This window comes from Diabrotica undecimpunctata, chromosome 8 (genome assembly GCF_040954645.1).
Source record: "Diabrotica undecimpunctata isolate CICGRU chromosome 8, icDiaUnde3, whole genome shotgun sequence".
Taxonomy (NCBI): Eukaryota; Metazoa; Arthropoda; class Insecta; order Coleoptera; family Chrysomelidae; genus Diabrotica; species Diabrotica undecimpunctata.
In genome coordinates, this window is record NC_092810.1 from 1,339,747 (window position 1) to 1,357,199 (window position 17,453).

The 17,453-nt window shown below is 33.4% G+C and overlaps 1 protein-coding gene across 3 annotated transcripts in view; it reads right to left on the reverse strand.

The window, feature by feature from the left end:
- Positions 1 to 458: 458 nt before the first annotated feature.
- The window catches only part of LOC140448750 (dynamin-like), a 53,785-nt gene continuing 36,790 nt past the window's right edge, over positions 459 to 17,453 (reverse strand). Inside the window, exons 5-16 of one of the 3 annotated variants that reach the window (XM_072541862.1) lie at positions 14,128 to 14,320; positions 13,702 to 13,911; positions 9,369 to 9,576; positions 9,174 to 9,311; positions 8,930 to 9,087; positions 8,058 to 8,346; positions 5,157 to 5,285; positions 4,864 to 5,064; positions 4,576 to 4,774; positions 4,024 to 4,083; positions 2,025 to 2,045; positions 459 to 636 (exon numbers count right to left, since the gene is read on the reverse strand). In XM_072541862.1, coding sequence (XP_072397963.1) covers positions 587 to 636; positions 2,025 to 2,045; positions 4,024 to 4,083; positions 4,576 to 4,774; positions 4,864 to 5,064; positions 5,157 to 5,285; positions 8,058 to 8,346; positions 8,930 to 9,087; positions 9,174 to 9,311; positions 9,369 to 9,576; positions 13,702 to 13,911; positions 14,128 to 14,320 — 1,856 coding nt within the window. In that variant the 3' untranslated portion in view covers positions 459 to 586. Of the gene's footprint in view, positions 752 to 1,922; positions 2,046 to 4,023; positions 4,084 to 4,575; positions 4,775 to 4,863; positions 5,065 to 5,156; positions 5,286 to 8,057; positions 8,347 to 8,929; positions 9,088 to 9,173; positions 9,312 to 9,368; positions 9,577 to 13,701; positions 13,912 to 14,127; positions 14,321 to 17,453 lie in introns of all 3 variants that reach the window. The other 2 variants (XM_072541861.1, XM_072541863.1) reach the window with 2 other exon arrangements.

A 17,453-nucleotide genomic window follows, 5' to 3' on the forward strand; every position in this document is an offset into this window, starting at 1 on the left:
TGCAATTGATGTAATCGATTCAAATCTGTAGGATAAGTAATTATACAAGTTTTTGTTTTTCTAAATAGAAACGTTCTGGAGGTATTTAAAAAAAATTAATGTGAAGGCGCCATCTTCAAACTCCCTTAGGAAGTATTTTCGGACTAGGTGAATCGGGTTAAATTGTCTTAAAAATCTCCGGTCTTTGTTTATCAGGAGAGTTTTTGGATACCCTGTCTACAATATATTCGATAACATAAACGCTCCTCATTTATTTCTGAAAGACATCCCCTATATACACCACAGCCGGTTTTCTATCTCTTCACCAAACCCATCTTTATCCCAGCTAAGCTACTTATGTCCACAAATGCATCCATAGCGTCGTTGTTACAATTGCAGACAAAATTCACGACCGCATATTCCAAAAACAAGTGTATGTTTGGTTGCCTAAATGCATGGTGATAGGAAAAATAAGTAAACAAAGTATACAAATTTATTAATAATATCGATAAATATACAAAAAATATTACATAAATATTATAAAAATATTGACTTCTACATTTTAAATATCATACAAAACTATGGTAACATCTCATTAGGAAATATTTTAGCAATCTTTTTTATCGGAATTCAAAAACATAATACTGCTTACGATTCCTGAAAATATTAATACAGAAATATTAATATTAGAAGAATCAGATCAAGATTTCAACGATCAAGCATCGCTAGACAAGCACAAGCTACGAGGACACTGCACGCATGCCTTAAAGCTCTGAAATAACAAATAAATCTATCAATAAATCATACGTGGATTTTATGTGTTTTATTTATATGGTGTCTCAAAAATCACACAAAAGGTAATCGTGGTAAAAACACAGCAAAAAGGTTTATAAAGCCAGTAGGGTTAAAAAAGTGTGTCGAAAAAATCTTATGTACAGCAAACAAACGTAGGAAGAACATGCAACGAAGATTTTTAGCCTCCTAAATTGTAAGGTTATACCGGGACAAGAAGATATACTCGTAATGAAGTACCTATACAAAGAAACTGATAAATTAAAAAAATATATTCTTCATATAACATCAATCACATTGTGATTTTTTCTAAAGTCTATATAGATCAGTTTGTGTATGTATTGTGTATGTATGTATGTAACACCAAAGAATATAGACGCTAACACCTTCATTGATTAGATTTGACATTATGCGGATGTTCCGCGCACTGTCAACTGCCACTTGTTATTTGACTGAAAATGTCCACATGTCTAATAGTTTGGTCTACATTAGAAACAGATTATACTGAAAATTACAGGTTCTAAAAAGACGAGCTTGAGGGCTATTTGTTATTGCGTAAATTACTTAAGAACTTGGTCAGGAAAACCATGAAAAAGCTCAGCAATTACCGAAAAAGATCCTTGAACAGGAGGACGTTTAAGTAAATGTTGAATGAATACCTTGAGTAGGGCCTGGACTTCCGAGAAATATCAAACGAGGCACAAAGGTCTCGTTTTTCTACAACCTACAAGCTGGTGACACATTTTTATCCTCTTCTTCTAACCCCTTTTTTATTGACAAGTGACAGCTGACAGAGCTACGTATTGAAGGCTTTTTAACCATCAACAGGTAGCTCTGTCAGCTGTCACTTGAAATTTAATCTCTTTATAAAGAGTGATTTTTGCATGTTTTATCCTCATTTTTGTCAGCTCTAGTCTTCAGAGTCATATATATACAAACCTATCTGAAATAAATAATGTTAACATTCAAATAACATTGTCCAAAGTATCTTTCTATATTTCTAGCAACAAGCAACAATAGAACAGTTCGAAAATATATACAATAGGCAACAAATGTACAAAAAGCAGCACTGCCTATAGTAAATGCAATTTAGAAATAGTTACGGTAATTTTGAAATATCTACATATCTCAAAATCTGATTTGTAGAATACCTCGTGGTTTCTTTGAGGATTACTAAGGAATAGACATAACATAAAAGGTCGGTATAAGATTTGAGTTTGCTATAGGCTGTTGGTCAGAAATGTTTTTCTCACTCTTAAATTTTCTCATTTTTCCTGAAACGCCAAAAAAAAATTTGTTGCTAAAAAAATGCTTATTATTAAAATCTGGATGGTAAACTACTGAATAAAATCCTGGATAAAATAAACGGGTCACTTTGGCACACGTAAATTATTTTATTAGTGTATATTCGTGTGATGACTTTTTTTCAGCAATCGATTTATTAATAAGTGAGCATAAGGCGGGGTACACAAAATAAAAATAAAAAAAAAGAACAAAGCAAAAGCGTTAAGGGATCCAGAGTACCTTGGAACGTTTTAGGTATTTTTTCGGCTTGTGTGAACAAAATATCAGGCTGAAAGCGATGGTGTACTGTTAAAGTTCCTTTCAACGATTCCTTACAGCTGTCCGTTTTGCTTTTGGTTCACATTTACCTTTGGAATAGTTTATGCTCAGAACTGCGTGTCCAAGGAGGAGCTTGATCGTTAATATAAGCACCGTCTTCCATTTCTAATGCGCAAATCACTTGGTAATACAAAAAATCAAGCTTAAGGCGCTTCTGGAAGTAAAATACCAGCTAACCTTACCTGTAGTTTGCTAATCTTTTCATGATATGCTGCAGTAACGGTTTATATCTGTAAGTGGACCTTAGGTATTGAAGAAAGTTAATTCACTATATGACGGTAGGTACTACGAATGCAACGAAACTAAGTACTTAAATCTTCGCTGCAGACTAATGGTCGCTCCCTCCATTACCTGACGAGGTCTTGCCAGCTGCTTACGACGACAAAAACCTCGACAGTAATGCAATAAACGAGCTGCTGATTTCAGAATACCGAGTTCCTTTAAAAAAACTCTTGTTAGGAGAGGCACGGTCCAGAATAAGTCATTTGTAGCGGGGAAAGTAAGGGTAGTCCAGGAATTCCCACCAAATAAATAAAAGAGGAAGGAAATAGGAAGAAAAATTAACTGAACTTCTCTTTTTAATGAGGAAGCAACGCTCAGAAAAAAGTGTCGATCTATACGATACACGCATCTGGAAGGTGTGCCAACTTCATCTAGAAGGGTCTTCCAATTGATCAAAAGGTTTTCTGCAGATCCGAACCAAAATAGTATCCATAAGGATAATAGGTTGAAAGTTGAAATGATTGAAACTTGTGGCTTAGCCACAAGAACCAGAAAAATGATGTGACAGTGGTTGACAAGCTGTGTTTTCCCGTCTGCATGACTTTAGGATGAAGTCACTTTAGAATAACGCGAGAAAATGAAATGAATAATGCTACCGGTTGTTGTTAAAATAGTAATGTAGCTATGCATTTATTTTATCCATAGATTTATATCGGTATGCCTTATTTAATCATGAAAATATGGTGGGCAAATAATAAAAGGAGTGGAAAATATTGACCAAGTACTGAGACCATATACGACAAACGAAACAACTAAAAATCCTTCTCTGGAACCTCTCACACCTGTTATCAATCTGTCATGCTTTAAGGAATTCAGTCTAATGATCTAATCACTATTAGGAAACACATTGGCAACGGAAGTTTTCATACCTTTAGGGAAATCTTTCTTCCTAAATTCAAAGAATAATACAGAATGAAAAAAACTATAGAAAATATCACTATATCTACGTCAGTGAACCAGAAGAAATAAACAGATATGAGCAGTCAGTTTGTGATAGATAAAGATCTATCACAGACAAATAAGCGAAAGATAGAAGGAAAACTAATGAGCAGCAACATGAAAATAAAGAATATAATAAGGCAGATAAATAAATGAGGAAATAAGAAGAAGAAAAAAATAGTTTATAAACAACACAACGAAATACGACAATATTTCTAATTGTTTTAACTCACTTTATTATTTTACATCCATTTTCATGATTAAATAAGCCTAATAAACAAAAACTGTTACAGCTAGATCAGTAAAAATCGATCTTTTTGTAAAAGATTTATTCTGAAAAATATAAAATATAATTTAAAAAGTCCTAAGGCATTTAATAAAATCTATCAGGTAATGAGGGTGGCATACCTGGAGGAGGCGGTGGGGCGGGCCTGGAGAACACTGGTGGGGGTGTAGACAGTCTGTAACCTACAACATAATGGCATACAATAAAAAAACTTAAATTTTCCCCAGATTTAGGGAAATTTGGTTGTCAGTTTATGTATATTGTCATCAATAGTATAAAAACCAGTGATATGGATATCTCTGATAAAAACCAATGTTTTTGTTAGAAATGGAAGATATCAATTTGTCGTAACATCTGGGAAACATTTTCTCTGCATTTTAAACGCGATTGTGAAGTGAATTTCAATTTCATCTAAAATCTACAAACTGAATTTGGTACTATTTAATAGTTGCACTTTTGTGGTCTAAAATGATGCAAAGTTCAACGTTAGCTTAAAACTTTTCCTAAATCTAAAATTGCTATATTTATATATCTCTAACACATTGGTCCTATCGATGCGCTGTTGCCTAAATATCCCTAAATCTTGGAATTTAATAAAGTTTAATAGTTTTAGACATTTTTATCAAGAAAAAGTTAGTATTGGAGCTGGAAAACATAAAACCGTTAGATATTACTTTTTTTGGTGGCAGCGGTAGGTCTGGTAGGTACTGTTGGTTTGTAAAGAACCGTTTCTTCTTCTGTACTGGTCGCGCTACCCGAAAATTTCATCGAACAGTCTCCTATGATATCCAAAGCCATTTTACAAGCTTGGAACATCGCCATTTTCTCTTCTCGCTTCCTTACTTCGTCTGGAGATTCTTCTAACAATTCAACCTGAAAGATTTAGATGCGGTAAAAAATCATTCATAGAATAATACCAAACTAGAATACGTGAATGTCCTTAGTAACATAAAAACACTTGCCTGGTCATCTTGGGCGTACACACTGACTAGAAGTTCTTCAAAAACATACTTTTTAGTGTTCTTAATGATCATATGGGTAATAATCTTTGGTACTAAGTCTTTGGTGGCCTTGGTTACAATCGACATGTAGCTCTCTACTAGATTCCTTATCACCTCAACTTGTCGTTTAAGCTGAGGGTCTATATCTTCCTGAATAACGACCTGCAAAGCGTAAATGATATAATTGAGTTTATTATTCAATTGTACAATTGTTCGCAATAACTTATAAAAGTGAATAAACGTAAAAAACTTACACTGTCATCATCAGATTCTTCGTTGTTATTAAGAAGTTTCTGAGGATAGACACCAGCTCTCAAAAAAGAAGCCTTCCAAGAATCCATGTCGTCTACAGAGTTACAGCTCAGTTCCAGCTGTTTATAATCCTAAAAAAATTAATACCACACATTTATTTACGTCAAAGAGCAAACTAAGTGTTACTTTCTTATATATACCGCGTTAAATGTCATGTATCACCCAACTGTCATATGTCAATGTCAAATGTCAACTATTATAAACATCTAAATTACCTTATTTGATTCATTTTTGGATACAAGCAGAGAATAACCGAACACACAGAGAAGCGACACAACGGTCCAAAAGCGTGTACAATTTTTGTATACGCATGCCCGATTCTGGTCGTTTAACTGTCAAAAACACGTGCTTATTCTTTAATTCTGGTTGTTTTCGATAGTCCGTAGGCGTCTATGGTAAATACTCGACACAACAAGTGCATTTGACCATTTATATAATTTATTTATAGTTAAAAGTTTATAGTTATAGTTTATAGTTATAGTTAAATATATAAGTTTATAGTTATAGTTTATAGTTAAAAGTTTAATTTATATTTAAAATGTCTGGATATATTTGTGCGATTCGCAGATGTTCATCTGTGACAGGAAAAGGAATAAGTTTATTTAGATTTCCTTAGAATAATAACACGTAATTACTATTGCTTTGTAATTATTATTAGTTATTACATAATAGTATTGGTTTGACTTTCGAACAGTAAGCCGACGCCGACAAGCTATAAAAAATAAACTTTGGTCTGCCAAGGGATAGTTCAAAATGAAAACATTAAATTTGGTGTATATTTCTTTTATTGAAAGACGCAAGTCTCCGAAGGCTCAGGTCAAAAAATCAACAGATGGTGGCCGGGTGTCAGCGCGCTCGAAGACAACAATACGAATATAGTATTTTTAGGAAATAAAAATATATAGAGGGTTTTATACACGAGAATATTTGATTTAAGAGCGTAGGCGCAAAATTTCGGGCCAATGTTTTTTAAATGTATTCATTTTTTACGCATCCTGAAAAAACTAATAAGTATTTTTGAAAAATTTAAACGCAGAATGAAAGACTACATTATTACTGAGGGCCGAAAGTCCTCGAAAACTTCTATAATGTTTATTTTAATAAGTTACAGGGGTGAAAAAAAAAGAGAAAATTTAGTGTGATTTTTAATTTCAAATATCTCATTCAAAAAAACTTTTTGTTTATTCTAAGGGACTTTCGGTCCTCGGTAATAATGTAATCTTTCATTCTGTGTTTAAATTTTTCAAAAATACTTGTTAGTTTTCTCAGGATTCCAAAAAAATGTTAAAAAGCTTTGGCCCGAAATTTTGCGCCTACGCTCTTAAACGAAACAAAGAAATTACTAAAATGCTCAAACTAAAAATTGTTGGAAACATAATTAGACCGATAATTGGGAAAATCTTAAAATTACAACAAAACAAGACTTCAAAATTGCAAAAACATGGTTGCAAATAAACATGCAGTTCACAAATCCTATAATTATTATAAAGTGAATCCATTTTGAATAACAAATCTTCTCGTCTGCAAGCTTCTATCCACACTTTGGCACTACAAATTTTTAACAGAACAAATTTTAAACAAAGAACTTTTTCTGTATTTATAAATAATACTTTATTACTTACAACTATAAGAGTAGGTATTAGTATATTGTAAGTAATGAAATATTTAACTTTTGTCAATATCTAATCTTAATAAATTTACAGTTTTCTCCTAACTAAGTCACAAAAATGTCACCAAATATTGATATATACAACAAATAAAGTTTTAATATTTTTTATTTGTAATTCCCATTTAAAACTCCTATATATTTTATGTACTTCGATCCATATATTTGGTCTTTGTTATTTATATTTAACGAATTAAAAATTGGCAGACAACTTTTGTATATAGCAAAAAGTAGATGAGTACCTATTTAGTTTTTTCATAATTTAATGTAAGTTTGTTTATTTGCAACCATGTTTTTGCAATTTTGAAGTCTTGTTCTGTTGTAATTTTAAGATTTTTAGTAATTTCTTTGTTTCGTTTAAGAGCGTAGGCGCAAAATTTCGGGCCAATGCTTTTTAAATACAATCATTTTTTTCGAATCCTGAGAAAACTAACAAATATTTTTGAAAAATTTAAACACAGAATGAAAAATTACATTATTACCGAGGGCCAAAAGTCCCTTAGAATAAACAAAAAGTTTTTTTGAATGAGATATTTGAAATTAAAAATCACACTAAATTTTCTCTTTTTTTTTTTCACCCCTGTAACTTATTAAAATAAACATTATAGAAGTTTTCAGGGACTATCGGCCCTCAGTAATAATGTAGTCTTTCATTCTGCGTTTAAATTTTTCAAAAATACTTATTAGTTTTTTCAGGATTCGAAAAAAATGAATGCATTTAAAAAACATTGGCCCGAAATTTTGCGCCTACGCTCTTAAGAATTTATATTGTGTGATATGCCCACTGACTATTAATTTTCTGGTTGTTAGCTGTCATTGGCGGCTTGGCCACGTAACTTCAAAGGAGTGTCGCTTCTCTGTGTTCGGTTATTCTCTGATACAAGTCTCTATTGCATTATTGTGTAATTGTTATTGCTGTCTTTTCTATTATTTTTTTATTGTTACAACCGGTATACTAACTTTTCCTAAGCAAAATACCCTAATTCGTTTAGAGGAAAGGTCATCCTTATTTATTTAATCTTATCTACTGGATCTGATCTCTAATGAAACAGCAAATTTTCTTCGAAATGTTTTAAGTTGTCACCTGCCTTGTCATATGTCAAGTTCAATGTCATGTGTTTAAAATCGGTCAAAGTATGTCATAATATAAATATATATGAAATATCAGGTCAATTACCTTATAAACATTAGAACCATGGGGATAGAACAACGCAAAAGTCGGTTTCCTATTTATAAACCCAGTCTCGACATCCCTCAACTTCAATTTATTGAGGGGTAGGATGTACTGGATCTCCTTTTCGGTCTCGTCTCGATACCAAGCTAAGCTATCCGAGGACAACACGTACCAGAAGCTCCTACCCTTTATTATACTGAGATTGTGCAGCGTCATGTACCCTTTTCGAATCACTTGGTTGCCTAAATGATTGTTGTGGGTCGGTATCGTCTTTCTGGCTTGTGATTCAGCACTAAAAAGAAGAGCAGGAATTTGTAAATAATTTAACATTAGTAATAGTAATTTAACAAACTGTTAGCAGTAGAGGGGTGATTTGGGCAATTTTGACAGACTCATCGAAGGATTCTGGGCCTTGGAAGGAATAATCACCTTCTCTATTTTCAGATAAATCAATATAATGATCAATTCGAGCTTACGCTCGAATATAATGAACGTTCTTGAAACTTTTCCCTATCTAGCTGATAGTTTGTCAATTCACAGCTTCTGGATTAATTTGAGCTTCCAAAATTCCGAATGTTCTATAAAAGTCTAGATTGACACGTGAACAATTTGAACCATTTTAAGCCCATCCCATGATAAAGCATCAGAGTAACACAAATTTGATTGCAGCCATTTTACGTCCAGATTTTTAGGCAGTCGAAAGATAAGATAAGAAAGTCCAAAGAAAAGAATCTGTTGGAAAAACACTTGATAAAGTATCAGTTGACATGAAGTTAAAGCTTGAGGGTAAAACCTGTAGGACTTGTTATGAAAATGTCAAACTTTGTTGAAAAAAAAAACAAACTAATAAAAACAACACAATATCTTAATCTTACTTGGCAAATCCTATAAAGTCTTCATGATTTGTATTCATATAAGAAAGTTGGCAGTTAATGTACACCGATAATTGATCCCTACATTCTTGTTCTCTTTTTCTCACGTGGTTCGTTATTACTCGCTCAACGATTTCTCTTAATCTCGGAAACCTCGACATCTAAAAAGGCAACATCGCTAATTTATATACCACTTTCAAAATATTTGCTAAACTATCTATATGTTTTTGAAGGAACTCTTACTCACCTGTGCTGAGCAGTTATGCACAACATTCAATAATTCGGCTGAGACTAGATCCACACACTTCAAGCAAGGATCTTTCAATCTACAGATCTGCTTTTTTACTATGGCATCAAATGCTAAATCGGGTGTAAAAAGCCCTATCTACAAGTACAAAAAAAATTACAGTATAGAGGTAATACTTGTTAGAAATAATCTTACCCTAATTCCATGAATATTCGCAATTGCAATTGCTATTTCCTTTCTTAGCTCGCTTTCGTCAAACTCCATTTTGACAACTTCAAACGGGAATCTTTCGTGAAAAACACAGTTGATCCTAGCACCCCCCGAGAGCTCAGTAGTGTTCACGTCATCTGATCTGGAGCCTTCAAGGACTTTTTCGAAACTCAGAGCGAACTGCTGGATCATCCTGTACAAATAACATAAGTAAATTCTGTGTGGCTACAAGTAGTGCTTTAACAATGTAATCTTACAGGTAGTTTTCAAGGACATTAGTTACCTGATGTGCTCAGCCAATTGCTCTTTGTAGTCCATTGAATTTTACAAAATGTTTTGATCACCTTTTTGACATTTTAAGTACTGTCAAGTTCAAAAGTCATAATATAAAATGTATAAAGGTTATTTACCTAATAATTGAATCACTTATTTGAAAAACCCGATGTCACAAAACTAAAACTTTCGGAAAACAAGAAAAAACTGTGTGAGGAAAACACGAAGATTTCTACATGTTAAAAACTTACTTAATTCCATTTATACACTGTTTCTTGATTTTTCACTCCAATATTTTTTGAAAAAAAGATTGAGAATAAGGTCTATATAAGCGCAAACTTGACTGACTTAAGGGGTTTCTCAAATAAATTGTTCAGTGCCACCTGAAACTAAACTTTCTATCGTTCCATAGATCTTCCTCCAGTTCTCTTTCCCTGATTTCTTTATCAACTCCTTCTCTCTAACTTCTTCTAGGCCTTCCTGGTCCCGCCTACCTCTTGGTTGCCATTCAATAATTTGTCTTGGTATTCTATTCTCCGGCATTCTCCTTACGTGATTGTGTTTTGATGTCATCAACAAGATTATGTGTAACCCCCATGATTTCTCGGACTCTCTGGTTTAGTATTCTGTTGCTCTAATCATTTTCTCCGTTCTGTCTTTTAGGAGCCACACTTCGCATCCATATGTTGTGATACTTTTTATTATGATGTTGTATATTTTTCTTTTATTTTCCTTAGAGATGTTTTTATCCCACAGTACGCTATTCGGTAAGGCTATGTCTTTCCTTCCCTGTGTATTTCGTTCCTTAATGGCTGCATCTAATTTTCCGTCCCGAGTGATCTTTACTCCTAGGTATTTGTAGTCATCACATAGTTTGATCTCTTGATTTGCCTCTACGAGAAGGTTATGTTGATCTCCTCCGATACTCATGTACTCAGTTTTCTCCATATTCACTTCCAAACCCCACTCTGTAAACTCTTCTAATAGTTTTCGCATCATGTAACTAAGGTCTTCAGAGTCCTGTGCGATGATGACCTGGTCATCCGCAAAGCACAGAGTGTACAAAGTTAAGTCTATTAGTGGTATGCCCATATTCGTACATTTTTTCTTCCATTTGTTGAGTGCTGCTTCGAGGTATATTTTGAATAATGTTGGGGATATACTGCATCCTTGTCTTAGTCCTTTAGTCACTTTGAATCCCGGTGTTATCAGATTTCCTGTTTTAATTCTTGTTGTTTGTTGGTAGTACAACGTTTTTACCGCTTCAATCAATTCTATATTTATATTTGTTTTCCCCAGTGCCTCCCATAATTTATCAAGCTGGACGCTTTCCTAAGGTCTTCGAACGTCAGGTGGACTTCTTGGCCACGAGCAACTTTCTTTTCAATTATCTGAGTAATAGAGAAGACATGGTCTATTGTAGATCGACCTGCATGAAAACCAGCCTGTTCTTCGGCTTCCATATCTTGGTATTCTTCTGCTATTCGATTTTTTATTATTTTCCATATATTCTGCTAATACTACTAGTAACTGCAATTCCTCTATAGTTTTCAGGTTTCGATTTATCTCCCTTTTTATGGATGGTGCTCATATGCGATTCTTTCCATTCCTCAGGTATTTCATGTTTATATATTTCTGGAAAAGTTTTTGGGTCCATGTTTGATGAGTTCCGGAGCTACATTTCCTGGGCCAGGTGATTTGCCATTGTTTAGATGTCTGCATACGGTTTCGACTTCTCTCATAAACTAAGGAATTAAAATGAAACACACATAGTACTGCAATTTTTATTAAAAAGTACAAAAAATATTATGACTCAAAAAAAAAAAAAAGTGTGATCATTCGTCTTCTTCAGGTATATTATTGGTCGTTGTGGGCCAGTTGAACAATTCATTATAATAATCCTGGATATTTTCTACATCCGGTATATAACTTTGTAGTTTTTGTATATCAACAATCTTCTTATAATTAATCGGAATCTTTCCACTGGGATATGCCAATGCTTTAAGCAATATTAGTGTATTTTTTTTATTATTGTTAAGCCTGAAGGTGTGATTGGCTAATCCGTTAATAAAAGGGTGTGCTACAACCAAATTTGAGTTCTTATAGGAGTGGTGAAAATGCATGAATTGACTTATTTTTAGTTAAACCTTCTGATTCCTTGGAATATTTTTGCCACTGGATTCCACAAATAACATGGTTTTTTGTAGTACTCTGGCCACCAACATTTGTAATCAATTACGTCTTCAGCATTGATCAATACCACATTAAAGCGGATATTTTTACATGAAATTTTCATCAGCTGCCATATTCTTCCACATTGTTTAAGGTCTACTTTTCTAATTTTTCTTTTAATCACCGCAAAATCCCTATCACAGGGTAGGAAGGAATAACCCCTAATAGGAAAATATTGGTCAATGGTCTTAAATTTTTCGAGCGAAATCAAAGCGGAAAAAACCTTAAGACAGTGTGGTTTTTATTTTGCATTCCACAACCGTCAGAGAAAACATGAATGCGGATCTTACACCGAAATTTGTGGCAGTTGAAGTTTCTGCATAAAATCTATAGAAATAACCCAATTTCCTCGTTGGACTCGGCCATTTCTTTAACAAATTTCATTTGAGTTGAAAATTTCTCAGCTCGACGTAGATGAATCATTTTCTCGGCAGCTGCAACTCTCTTTGCATTATAGTTCAAATTCGTACTATTTATTTTCATTGCAAGCTTCTCACACACACAACATGTGTCTACCTGAGGTCTTCCAAATGATAATTCAAAATCTTCTTTTAAAAGTTTTCTGTAGTATGAATATTTAACATTTGGTAAATAAGAGTGATATCTAGTTTCTCATTTAAATAATCCTTTTCCTTGCTAGTATAATGGGCTAACTTCGTGGGATATGATTTAATATGTTCACGAATAGCATCTGTAATAATACCAGAAATTGCATTGCCTGGTCTGTTTGTCGAATGGTGATTTTCCTGCATTCCCTCACTCGGTCAATTGTTACTCCGTGAAGAAAACAGAAGGCTAATTTACAAATGGTAATTTTTCTATTAGGGGTTTATATGGAGTGTACTACTTCTATTAGGTTTTGAAGATTCACTAAGTTCTTTTCGTCTACGTCGTTGCTTAACTTCAGTTGCGGAAATTAGGCTTTGTAAGTAACAATCTTGCTTATTTTTTGTAGTCAGGTCCCTAAATCGTTGGAAAATCTGCATTTTTTGTCGCTACTCATCAATGAAAAATACTTTTTCCTACACCTAAAAATTAAATACATACATACAAATTTAGATTGATCAGTCAACAAAAAATTGTTTTCAATGAAAACTTTTTATTAGAAAACAACAAGTTATCAACTTACTTGCAATCTTTAGAGGATGGAGAAGGCACTGCAGGAATATTCCTCCCCTTCCAATTGATGTACTCGTTTCCTTTGACTCTAGCTCGTTTGAATTTTTCATTTCTATATTCGTAGGGTGTTTTTATTCCTTTCCTTTTCTGATTAGGTAAATTAATATCGTTATGATCGCTTTTACTCATTTTAAAATATTTTGTCAAGATATAATACTAATATGTATCCCACAATATTATTACTACTATATTCGTATTCACTACACATTTATTTATCTACGTGTATTCACAATACAAGATTGAACTTGACTGAAAATTATTGGCATTACTGCGCCACATTATAACGACATGCGCGCTTCATGGGAGAAACGCCTTTAGTCACGGACTTATAGGCGTTTCTTTACAAAAATGTGTATTTACAGTTTAAAAGTCAATTTTAGTGAAAAAACGATTTAGGTAGAATTATGACTTATGGAGATTTTCAAATAAGTGATTCAGTTAATGTGTTAGTAAGTCATTAGACGTATTAGCAGTGATGAATGCTTAGAGACTTTGTATACGAGTTACAATTTAATACAAATGAGTAACTACTTGTATAAACATTCTTGCCAGACGAGGTAGATTATATTTTACGACACATCGTCTTAATTTGTTCTATGAACAACATTTATTACAATAAAAGGTGTATACTTACTGTAGCATTGCCTTTGATTTCACACTGGGATCATCAGGAGAGAAGTTCTTGAAATCGCCAAGCTCCTTTTCCAGAATAATCACCTGTTTCTGTAAATTATCTCGTAACGAAGGAAGAGTATTTCGTATATGATTGGTTAGTTGCTCGTTCAACACTTTTTGTAGGTATGGAGTACCCAATTTATCAGCTATGTGCGTATAGGACGGATGCCTGGAATTATTAAGAAAAAAATAGTATTCGTACCTACAATTTTCTACAAACAACAAGATAAAGTAGGCTAAATGGACTTATTAAATTATAATCTGGCTCGAAGGACCAAAAAAGTTCTTAAGCCTTATTCTATATTGGATAGAGGACTTCTATTAGAATATTTCTGAAGAAAATACAGCTCTTTTTAAGTAATACCGTGTCTAAAATAATATTTACCCCAAGAAATATTTCCTCTCAGCTTCCAGCGCTAATTTGATATCCTTCTGTCCATCGATATCTCTTTGTGAACGGTTTATGACACCTACATAACCTCTTCTTAAGGGCAACAGTTTGTTTTCTAGAATGTACTTAGCATCCGTCCCTTCGTCCATTATATCTAATTTGGTTATGACACCTATAGTGCGGTATCCTGAAACGAAATGCAACAGTAGAGCTGAAATTATGATATTGCTCGGAGATTCACCGATCATAATATAACAAAAAATTGAAAAGCAACTGGAGCGGACCAAACAAAACAGCGCTAAATACACTCAGATGCAAAAAAACGACACGGAGAAAATTTTGGTCAAATTCAAAATATTTTAATATTTTTATTTTTAACCCTATTTTGATGATTTTTTTAGCACACTGTGTATAAATTTATAAATTTTAATTTGGTATAGTCAGTTTTTTGATAAAATTTTATATTTGACTTATTGTACAGGGTTAATTAAAACGTGGATTTATTATCCCAACTTTGAAACATCCTGTGGAATAATTCCGTTTGAGAATTTTCGTAAAACCTTATTTTTCGGTTGCAACCATGTCTCCTAAGCATTGTATTTTTTGTTTCATGTCAAAATATGCCTTGGTTCATTTTTTAGAGCCAAATGAATTTGCCACCCATAATTTAGGACTTTTTTAATTATGATTATTTTGGAGGTATTTTGTAATACGACCAGGTGGCTTTGGTGACTGTTATCACATTATGTCATATTGACACTTATATTTTGTTTACCTAGGATTGATCATGGTTCTTAGTGTCGAAGATTGTGCGAAAGCCATTGCTCTGGTTAAAGATGGGCGAAATTATGAATATGTGGCTAGAGTAGGTACTACACACTCATCGCTCTACAATCCAAAGGGTAGTGGAACGTTTTATACGAACTGGAACAAACAAGCGTAAAGCGGAAAGTGGCAGGAAGCGCAAAACTACCGCTTTAGATGATCTTTTTATACGAGTCAACGCTTTGCGGGATCGTCATTTAACAGCGGTGCAAACAAGAAATCAACTTCAAGAGGTTCGAGGCAATAATACAGGGTGAGTCATGAGGAACTTTACATACTTCTACCATATGTAGAGTCCCTCAGGGAGCATATCATGTGGCCACTAAAAAATGTCAACTCCTCTTCTTTATTAATTAACAGGGTGATTTGTGTAATTGACCATTTATTTCATTTTACTGTAGTGTTTATACGGCTCATTTGATTTTTTTAATTTTTGCATGATACAGTACACTACTATCAAGCATTCGACTGGTATTAGCTTAACTAAAAAATACCAGGACTGGCTTTGGAAAAATTAATTTAGGGATTCGTATTAAATATTACACCCTGTATATATATATTTTTTTTAAAATGCAATAAGTGATTTTCAAACTACATAAATAGCCAATGAAAACGACATATGCGACAAATGACGTTTCTTGATATTTTATACCCATTGTCATTATTGTCATTATCAATTGTTATTTATGTGTACAAGAATACATATTTCTTCTGTCATATCTACGTTAAGGACATTGTGTTAGTTTTGGTAGAGCTTTTGTTACTTTCGTTCAAAATGCCACATCAGTTTTCGACCACAGAATATGCAGACATAATATTTGTTTATGGATTCTGTAATGGGAATGGTAGGGCTGCTAGTAGAGAATATCGCAGGAGATTTCCTAATCGTCGAACTCCCAGTCATCCAACATTTGGGTCAGTTTTTAATTATTTGCGAGAAAATGGCACCTTTCCTAGTGGAACAACAGAGCGACATGTAGATGAAGCGCAGGAAGATGACATTATGGACGCCGTTACTATGAACCCTACAATAAGCACTAGACAAGTAAGTCGAGATTTCAATGTTACTCAATCAAAGTAAGTAGAGTCTTACAAAAAAATAATCTATACCCATATCACATTCAAATGGTTCAGCGACTACATGCTGGAGATGAGATCGATAGGTTGGAATTTTGTAGATGGATTAACAATAATCGACCAACGCTATACAGGACACTATTTACAGATGAAGCCCAATTTACCAGAGACGGGATAAATAATTCACGAAATTCACATGTGTGGGCAGAAGAAAATCCCCATGCTATTCGAGAACGTCGTTCTCAGTTAAGGTTTTCGGTTAACGTGTGGATTGGTGTCATAAATAACCAATTAGTAGGTCCTCACTTTTTTGATGGTTCTTTAACAGGGCAGGTCTATTTGAACTTTCTACAAAATATTTTGCCGAATTTGCTTGCCAACGCGAACGTTGCTATCCGAGGGATGTATTTTCAGCATAATGGGGACCCCCACACTTTTTACTGGCAGTGAGACAACATCTCAATAATGTTTATGGCAACAGGTGGATAGGACGTGCAGGTCCTATTTCGTGGCCTTCAAGATCCCCTGATTTCAATCCCATTGATTACCATATTTGGGGACGATTGAAGCAACTAGTTTACGCAGTGAATATTAATAATCGACAACAATTAATTGATAGAATTATACATTGTTGTAATACTATTAGAAACGATCCCCAGAGTATCCGTAATTCAATACGTCAATTAACAATTCGGCAACAAAAATGTGTACAGGCTGCAGGGTTCCATTTCGAAAATCTATTTTGAATTATTTTTATTTTGTTACCATTATTGTATCTTTTCCAGTTCTAACTTATGGGTTTATCATAACTATGTACATATTTTTAGTTTTTTTTTAAATTGTTCTTCGTTATTGTTAGTAGTTACTGTTTTTTGTTATGCAGTGACTCAGTTTATCATTTCAATAAAAATGTTTGAAATTTATAACATTTGTTTAAATTAATTACCTTATAATTTGATACTTCATTATGGTTGTTCTATTTTTGGTAAGATTTGATCGTTCACTAAAAATTTAATAAAAGTGCGACAACATTGTCGCATATGTCGTTTTCATTGGCTATTTATGTAGTTTGAAAATCACTTATTGCATTTTAAAAAAATATATACAGGGTGTAATATTTAATACGAATCCCTAAATTAATTTTTTCAAAACCAGTCCTGGAATTTTTTAGTTTAGCTAATACCAGTCGAATACTTGATAGTAGTGTACTGTATCATGCAAAAATTAAAAAAATCAAATGAGCCGTATAAACACTACAGTAAAATGAAATAAATGGTCAATTACACAAATCACCCTGTTAATTAATAAAGAAGAGGAGTTGACATTTTTTAGTGGCCACATGATATGCTCCCTGAGGGACTCTACATATGGTAGAAGTATGTAAAGTTCCTCATGACTCACCCTGTATAAGTGTATTT